Here is a 9,411-nt window from a genome sequence, read left to right as displayed (position 1 = left end):
AGCTCACAACCACATTTATTAGAAAAATACTACGAGCTGGAAGTTCCTTTCTTTGAATGCTGAGGATGTGCTCCATGGGGCCATTCCTTCTGTTTTCATCAAACTCTGCTCAGCATGCCAGGAATCCCAGCTCTCTGGATGTTCCCAGGCCAAGGGATGGCCCAGTTCCACCACGAACCCGACCCATCCCAGGCAGTCAGGAAGCAGCGCTGCATAAGCCAGGCCGACTGCCTGGACCCAGAGGGATCTGGACCTGACAACTGGGCAGTGAGGTACCCGCGCGCCTCGGCAGCCGCGGCGGCAATCCCGCCGGCCCGCGGAGCTTGCACTTCACCTCTTCTTCACAAACTTCTTTCTGGAAGCATTGGGATTTAACCGCCTTCTCCCTGCTCCCAAGGTGTTATCTCGGATCTGCAGCGTAGCCGACCGGCTGGAGATGTCATTCTCCGCAAAGGGAGATACTCCAGCTATGTAGTCAGGGGCAAACACATCCGTTTTCTGCCTGGCCTTTCGGGACAGTCTCAGCTGAGGGAAGCGCTGGTCCTCAGTCAGATGGGGGTTGATGGCATATTTGCCCCCTTTGGGAGTGGGAAGCGAATACTGCAAACAAGAAAGGAAAGGTCATTAGGCGGGCAACCTATCTAAACAGGTCCGATCCTGTTAATGTCAAGCTTCCTGATGGCTCTGGATGCAGGCAGATGACATCAGGGGAGTTTATCAGTCACTGCTCCTTGTGCTGTGACTACACACCCTCAGCTAGCAATGGAGTTACCTCCAAACACAGAATTCTACTAAGCAGGTACCATTTTCACTGGTGTGGGTAACTCTGAAACAAGTGTTCTAGGATTGAGCAAATAAGTAATTATGGAAAATGGTGTCAAGGTATCAGGGAGGGCTAGCATGAACTCTGTTGGGTTGAAATGGAATTTACAAACTCATTTTAAAATCCAGGTATCTAACAGAAAATATTCCTGTGTATGATCACATACAATCTCTATCCACCGTGGGCTGAGACATCTCTGAACCCCTAGGGCAAGGAGCCTACCCTGTGCTCAGCTCTGTGCTTCAAAACCCCATTCTCCATAAGGAATCAGAGAAAGGGCTGATCTCAGGGCAGGGACGGAACTAGAAGAGTGCCAGACCATCTTGGGCCACAAGGTAAGGCTGGGTTCAAGGCATCAGAGGGACAGTTCCATGCCAAGCCTCTCCTGGTCCTCTCTGCAGATTCTGATCCTAGAGCTAAGAGGTCTTGCTCTGCCAGTTGCAGGCCCGGCTGTGAGGGGAGTGGGAGAGCTGCCACTCACCCGGAGGCCCCGAGGGTTCAGCACCTTCGGGTTGCGTGAGAAGTGCATGTGCAGGCTTCCATCGTCGCTAACGGTCACGGACACTTTCTTCAGGGTCTTGTTTCCACAATGCGAACAGAATACTCGGCTCATATCAGATGTGGTTCTGGAGAGAAAAGGAAAGTTTTGGCAAAGAAGTCATGGGGAGCAAACCCCGTCCCCAGAGCACAAGATGAGTCACGGTTGTCAGAGGAGGAGAAGGAAGCAGCAAGGAACAGGGGAGACTGAATGGCCCAACATGTCACAGACCAAGGCCGCCCAGCCTTGTGTTGCTGAGACAAGCCGCCACTGCACTGTGCCAAGGGCAAAGATGAACAAAGTACCACAGGCAGCAAGTCCGTAATTCAGCTCGAAATTGAGCCAAATGTTACACTAGTAATGAAGTCTTACTGTTAGACATTATTCCACAAGTTTAACACCAAAACAATCCTATAGAGCTCGCCTTCTGTCCATCTTATAGATGGGGAAACTGAGGCATGGAGCCAGTAAGTGGCAGCTACAAGGCCAGGAAGGTGGCTCCACAATCAGTGCTCTCAATGGCACCTGACTCAAGTCAAAGGGCTTATTCCTGCTTATTCCCGCGGCTCTCCGCACCTTGCCTGGAGATGGCAGCCATGCTGGGCCAGGAGCGAGCTCCAGAAGTGCCCAGAATGTATTAATGAATGCCGCAGGAAACACTGGAAAGCTGCTACGACTGGATGAATCTCCCAAGAAGCTGAATTCCTGACCTGCAAGTCTTTGAGAATAAACCGCAAGTGCCTCAGTCACTGGGCTAATCTCACAAGAATGGAGAACGTTTCTTAGGGCTGCTAAGAATGCATGTTCATTTGGGGAACTTGGGGTTTTATAACAAAGGGCAACGGGGGAAATGGGATTTCATGAAGCTTCACTGTCCTAGGCCTGGTACATTTCCAAACTGAAGACTGAGAAAAAGGTGGAGGCTGATGGTAGGGCAGGGCCCCTGGGGCACGAGTGCCTGGTTGTCTTAAAGCTGGCAGGGGAGCAGTAGTCCATCTACACAACTTTACCCTCAGTGGAACAGCACTAGGGACCCAGGAGACACCTTGCTCCTCCACGAGATGATCTGTATGATGGCCACCAAATCTGGAGTGAATCTACAGAGAGGCTCTCGGCCACCGCAGCGTAAAATCCCAGGGCCATGCTTCCCTGGCAAAGCTGAAGTACACCCCCAGACCCTGGGGCCTGCCCACAGAACGTTAGCACCCCACCATGCCCCCATGAAGACCACTTTATGAGCCAGAAGAGAAGGGCATGCTCTGTGAACTAACAGTTCACCTGAGCGGACTGTGTCCTGTATTCTAGATATCACACTCTTCTAGGACAATCAGCCCTTCTGATTTTATGCAAGAAAAATCTGAGTTCACCAACTTCTGTAAAGCTACTGCGAGACAGAATCTGGATCTGAGCCTGTGTCATCCGAATCCCTTCCACCTTTTTTTTTTTTTTTTAATAGAAAATCTAAATATAAAGTAGACCAAAGAACACAACAGACCCCCAAGGGCCCCTCACACAGCTTCAACAACTATCCATTGATGGCCATCCTGTTCCATCCTACCCCCACTCGCTCTTCCCACCCGTGGATTATTTCAAAGCAAATCCCAGGCATCATTTCATCCATAAATGCTGCAGTGCATGTGGTTAAATGATAAGGGCTCTTTGCTCCACAATCCACGCCTTTAATCCTGTGACTAAAAACTAAGACAGGAGGTCACTGGTGGTCTCTGTCCCAGAGGTTTCAGTGCTCTGGTGAGGACAGAACCTAGGTACATATGAAGGACAAGGGGGAGGAAAACCTACACACAAGGCCATCCTTCCGGAAGCTGGCACCAAGGACAGGGAGAGAAGCGGTCCACAAAGAGGCCGCGGGTGTAGATCGTCAGCTGCATACCTGAAACAGCCATGGCAGCGCAGGATGTAGCTCCGGGCCTCTCGGACCAGCATGCCGTTCACGGCCAGAACATGCAGCCCCATCTGTAGCAGGACGTTCTGCAACCAATGAGCAAAAGCACCACCCAAGTCAGCAAAACCAAAGTCTAACATCTGTACAATTACAGTGAAAAGACTTCGCAAAGCCTGGTTTGGTTCATAAGGGGGTTTTGCTGAGGGAAAGGAAGATCAGGAGGCCACTCAAGGCATGTAAACTAGAGCTAAGACCTAGATTTCCCCCTTGTATTTGAAGGGGCCAGGTCTTTGGCCCAGGGCCCCTCACTAAGCATCTCTCTTAACAAAGACATTTATCGTGTCGCCTTTAAAAGCTTAAAAAAAACAAAACAAAAACAAAGATATTTATTTTGTCAAACACAAAGATACACTCTTTCAGGAGCTGGAAACCTCTACCTTTTCCAAGAACCTAACAGAGAACAGAACATGAAACTTAATACAAGACATCTATTTTGTCACTATGTTGATTTTCTAGTTCCCAACCAAAGCTATAGATAATCAAAGAGCACAGGTAAAGTTTCTAGAACCAGGAAAAGAGGCATCACAGAGTAGAGCTGTACATACTCCTGTAAAGGTTATGAACTAGAGCCTAGGTCCGGCTGATGCCCATCCACCCACCTGCATGGCAAAGTCTGTAGTCACACAGCCAACCCGCACATCCTTCGGCACAGCGCACTGCTCTGACTCGCGCTGTATCTGCTTGATGTTGCTGGGAGTTATCCAACCGCCCCCGTCATCGTCGCTATCCCTGTCTTTCCCTTCTTCAAATCCGTTCTCTCCTTCCTCATCCTCCTCACTTGGAACATCATCATCTCTGTCCATCTGAAACAACAGAATTCACACAGTCCCAGCCCACGGGAACGGCAGGAAGAAGCTGGCGTGCTGTCCTCGGGGAATCATACATAGGGCCTTACCAGCAGCTCCTGCAGTTCATGATCAATATTAGGCAAAGGGTTTCTCCAGAACATGAAGGAAGTGAATTCCAGGTTCTCAGGCTCACCAGCTGGCTGTCCATGTTGTACTGTTTCTCGTGGGGGTTTAGACTGAGGTGAAAAGAAAATTAATTTTAAGACCTGAAAATTGAGAGGATTACATACGGAATGATAGATGACACAAGTCAGATCTGACAGGGGCTGGACAAACTAGGATATTAGTTTACATAAATGTGGTTCACTGCATACAATTTGTGGAAATATATAGCAAAAGAGGGCAGGAGAGCATGGCTTATCTAAGCAATTACCTTTGAGGGGAGATGGAAACCAGAAATGTGGAGAGGAGTTTCTGGGTGCTGACTTGATAAGCTCACTTTAACCTTTAAAAAGAAAAGAAAAAAGTGACAGCTCTAAGCAGAGAAATACACAGTCTGACAATTGAGCATGAAAAGTAAGTCAACAGAAAATAAAGTATCTTCCCTACAGTTATTAAAAATTGGGAAACATAAAAATAATTATTCAGTGATCCCATAACCACCAAATAACGACTTTGGAATAGTTCTTTTTTGAATGCATTGATGAACAACGTTACTTATAAAACTTACATGTATCTTTAGTTATATACTTGGGATAAATGCCTAAGAGTGGAATTGCTGGGTCAAAACATAATGTATTATTATTATAATGTATTATATTATTATTATTATTTTAAAGATTTTATTTATTTATTTACAGAGAGAGAGAGAGAGAGATCACAAGTAGGCAGAGGGGCAGGTGGAGGGAGAGGGGGAAAGCAAGCTCCTCACTGAGCAGAGAGCCCGATGCAGGGCTCGATCCCAGGACCCTGAGATCATGACCTGAGCCGAAGGCAAAGGCTCAACCCACTGAGCCACCCAGTCACCTGATACTGTATTATTTTTTAAAGATATACTGTTTTAAAGCTTCTGTTAGAAACTATCTAACTCCTGGGGCACCTGGCTAGCTCAGTGGGTAGAGCATGAGATTCTTAAGCTGACAGTCATGAGTTCAAGATCCCCACAGAATTTGTAAAAAACAAAACAATCTCCAAATCTAACTTCTGCCCAAAAGGCTGCAGGAAAAGGGCTATTTTTAGGAATCGTGAACTGACGGATGCCAAATGAATAGCCAGCTTCTAGTCACACTGTGCTCAGTCTCAGACTCAGGCTTTATGTTTCCCTTTACCCCATCTCCCTAAAACATTACAGTGACACACAGAAATCTGTGTTTTACCCATCAGTTTTAGGCTCTTTGCACTGGAGGGCTCTAAATCTGGTTGAAAACATGTGAAGGCAGTCCCAATTAGTACACATGAGTTTAGAAGACTTCTGATGATTTGAGACAGAGAATATTAAGCAATTCTTAGTTAACACTATTTGAAATTAATTATTACATGATTATTTGGCTTATAAAATCTTCTGGCCTGGGAAAAGCCAATAGGACCCAGCCACAAATCAATTAATCTCTTGAACTAACCAATGCAGGCAAGTCCCTGAAAGCACAATAGGAACCTAGAATTTTGAAAGTGGCAAGAGTTTAAACAAACAAACAAATAAAAAACCAGACAAGCACATAGTGTTCTCTCTTGCTTTTGGAAAGAACTCTGTTTAAAAATAGCAAGAACACAGCTTTTTTATTTTTTTTGAAGATTTTATTTATTTATTTGGCAGACAAAGATCACAAGTAGGCAGAGAGGCAGGCAGAGAGAGAGGAGGAAGCAGGCTCCCCGCCGAGCAGAGAGCCTGATGCGGGGCTCGATCCCAGGACCCTGGGATCATACCTGAGCCGAAGGCAGAAGCTTTAACCCACTGAGCCACTCAGGCGCCCCGAACATAGCTGATTTTACTCTATTTCTGCATTTTCCAAATTTAACCAACCCTTTCTAAAAACCTGCAGATCAAGAGACTGAGATACTGAGATGCATCTGCTAAATGAAACATTAGAATCTTACTGGGATCGTGATCCAGACAAATGTTTAAAAAAAAAATTGTAAAATAACTGGGAAATGTGAATACTAGGTAGACATTTGACAATATTAGGGAATTACTATTAATTCTGTTTAATGATTTTGTGGGTTTTTTTTTTTTTTTTTTGCTTTTTGAGAGAGAGACCAAGAAATATCAATGAAATACAATGTCTGAGTTCAAAATCCTAAGGGCTGGGGGTCAGTAGAAATGAACCTGATAGATCATGACTTGCTAAGTGTGGAGACAGAGTAATGTGGACACTGGGTCCAACTATTCCCTCTACTCCGTGTATCTGATAGTTCCTGGAATAAAAAAGTTAAAAGGAGGAAAACCAATAATCCTCCTGATTTACCTTTTCTGGTTCTTGTTTTAGGTGAGACACCCCAACAAATTCTGCTTCTAACTGATAGGTGAGTGCCAGCACTTGAATATCTGTGGCAGAGAGGCTGGGATAGTCGCCAGTTTTCTTTGAAAACTCAGTCACTGTAAAGAGAGCCCCAACTCAAATTAGAAACAAAAAGCTATATGACCTTGGGGAACCATAGTGAAAGTATGAAAAAGAACTCAGGATCAATATCCCAAAAAAACATTCTTAATATTTTCATTCATTTCCTTTTTCTACGCACTGTTGAGACATTTGTACTCCCTATCATTAAAATTCAAGCCAGTTAGGTTTACTGTGACATCCTTATTCAGTCCAGACCATGGGACACAGAACAAAGTTAACAGAAAGTAACTAAAAGCATAATGTCTGCAAATGATGAGAGTTCCTTATTAAATCTGGTATTATGTTGGAATAGAAGGTATCTTCTCTGGTCTAAAATTCTTTCATTCTAAGTATAACAAGCCAGATTAATAGGATATTCAGATTCCATAATGGGATTACAAGTTAGTTCTGTTAATAACTGTTGTAGTTTATGATGAAACAAAATTATTGAACTGCTCTGTAACGACTCTGCTTTATAACAATACCACTCACATTTCCTAAAAAGCAGGTATTAGCAGCTAAAATTTGTTGGGCACTTACTATGTATTAAGTACTGTACTAAAAGCTTCTTATTTTATCCTTCAACCAAACCCTATTACCATTAGTTACTTCTCAGAAAGAGTGAGTAACCCGTATATAGCTAATAACTGGCAAGGCCTGGCTGACTCCTGACCCAGAGAGCCTCTGCCACCATGATCTCCTAGAACGTGGTTCTGAATCCAAGCTGATAAAACAGCCAGACCTCCACTCCCACCCGAGTCGGTCCCGAGCCGGTAGCCTGGGACCCAGCTTCGCCATCGACACCGGGGCAGAGGCACTCACCCAGCCGCACGTACTCCGGGAAGGGCTCCTTGAAACGCAGCTCGTAGGGCAGGACGGCGAGCCGCCTGCGCGTGGCCTTATCCCGAATCTCATTCACGACATCCCGGATTGTATAGATGTTCTTCCCGATGTCCTGCGGAAAGACCCACACAGCTTACACCCATCCATACCACGCAATGCACTGACCGACTGCCCGCAACACTTCAGGGGTCGGTCCAGCTCGGTCCCTGCTCCTCTTGGCGGTAGCCCTCCTTACCTGCAGAGCCGCGTCTCGCAGGAAAGCCCCGGCATCCGCCACAACGTGCTCCACGAGCGCCATCTTGACGGAACGCGCCCTCAGCGCGCTTGCGCACAGAACTGGCTCCACCCCTACGTTCCGAACTGGGCCTCTGGGAGCCGGGAGGTCCAGTTGTGACTCCGCGGCGCCTCCTGGCGGCCGCATAGGCCTTTCCCAGCTCAGGGATACCCGCGCGCATGCGCGGCGTCTCCAGCAGCCCTGTCAGGTGTGGGCAGGTCAAACTTTGGGAGACACTGTAGGAGGTAGGCTCCTGCGGCCCACCCCTTAGCGCCTTATTTACTTTCAATGTAAAACCTGATGTAGTCCTATTATTACAAGTCAATACAGAGAAACTACAGTTCATTTTAAGATCACAAGTCGATGAGATAGGTACTGTTTTGTGTCTAAGGGCTAGCTGCTCAGGACAGCTAGTCTCGGCTAACATGCCTAGTATCCGGTTTTACGAAGACTAACATCTGGGGGTAACTCTCGATCTCACGGTCGTGGGTGTGGAGCCTACTTACAAAAAGGGAGAAAGAGAGAAAGAAAAGGAAAAGGAAGGAAGGAAGAAAGGAGAGGGGGCGAGAGGGGAGGGGAAAAAGGAAAGGAGAGGATAGGTAAAAATAGATTGATTAACGGACAAACCAACCCCTGAGCCACTTTCTTATCCATTATGCTCTGTTGACCGCTGCTTACGTACCCCCACTTGATTTTGAGAGTCTTTGATATCCTCACCTACTCTCTAAGCAAGGCACGTAATTTACTAGCAAATAAACCCTTGCGGTATGGAACTGAAAGGGAGTATTGGATGACTTCTAAGTTCCTTTTGCAATCTGAGATTCTATAATTATGAGATCTGGTCTGTCAAAATTCATGCTGGAGAATTTCAGCAAAATGATGACGTGGGTTTTCTGTCATTCATCTTCAGCGTAATTGATTCATTCCAAGCCTCCTTTGTCAAGTCTTCAATCTTATCGCTTGATTATAATTTATTCATCCTACCCCCAAAAACCTTTCAGTGCCCTAGGCAGCTCTTTGAACAGTTGCCCAAATCTCCTTTCTTTCTCTAAACATCTGTCTCAACTTTTCTTACTATTTATTCTCTTCAATGACTCCTGTCTTACCTGCCCTGCCTGAAATAGCATGGTGGAAATGGAAAGCTGTTTCTTTCTTTTTTCTTTTCTTTTTTTTTTTAAGATTTGTTTTTTAAATTTTTATATATTTATTTGACAGAGAGACACAGTAAGAGAGGGAACATAAGCAGGGGGAGCGGGAGAGGAAGAAGCAGGCTTCCCACTGAGCAGGGAGCGGGATGTGGGGCTCTATCACATGACCCTGGGATCATGACCTGAGCAGAAGGCAGATACTTAACAACTGAGACACCCAGGTACCCCTGGAAAGCGGTTTCTAATGTTCTAGTGGATCATATCAAAATTTTTTGGTTTTTATTTTCCAGCTTTGTTTCCTTGCAAAATTTGACACTGCTGACCAACTCCTCTTTATGGACTGTCTCTCCTCTCTTGATTTTGGTAATACTTAAGGGTCCTGGTCCCCCCGCCTCTCTGATGGCTTCCCACACTCTTTCACTGGATTTTATTCTGCC

The 9,411-nt window shown here is 45.9% G+C and overlaps 1 protein-coding gene across 1 annotated transcript; it reads right to left on the bottom strand.

Moving 5' to 3' along the window:
* NOB1 (NIN1 (RPN12) binding protein 1 homolog) lies at positions 1–7,944 on the bottom strand. The gene is made up of 9 exons (XM_059152881.1): positions 7,788–7,944; positions 7,532–7,664; positions 6,575–6,705; positions 4,546–4,617; positions 4,220–4,348; positions 3,924–4,127; positions 3,253–3,350; positions 1,305–1,449; positions 1–600 (listed from the first exon to the last, which is right to left on the bottom strand). The coding sequence occupies exons 1-9, from the start codon at positions 7,848–7,850 to the stop codon at positions 331–333; spliced, it is 1,245 nt and encodes a 414-aa protein (XP_059008864.1). The 5' UTR covers positions 7,851–7,944; the 3' UTR covers positions 1–330.
* Positions 7,945–9,411: the final 1,467 nt, after the last annotated feature.

The sequence above is a fragment of the Mustela lutreola genome, chromosome 16, assembly GCF_030435805.1.
Source record: "Mustela lutreola isolate mMusLut2 chromosome 16, mMusLut2.pri, whole genome shotgun sequence".
In the NCBI taxonomy this organism is placed as follows: Eukaryota; Metazoa; Chordata; class Mammalia; order Carnivora; family Mustelidae; genus Mustela; species Mustela lutreola.
Note: the sequence above shows the minus strand (reverse complement) of the source record. Positions and strands in the feature narration are given on the sequence as shown.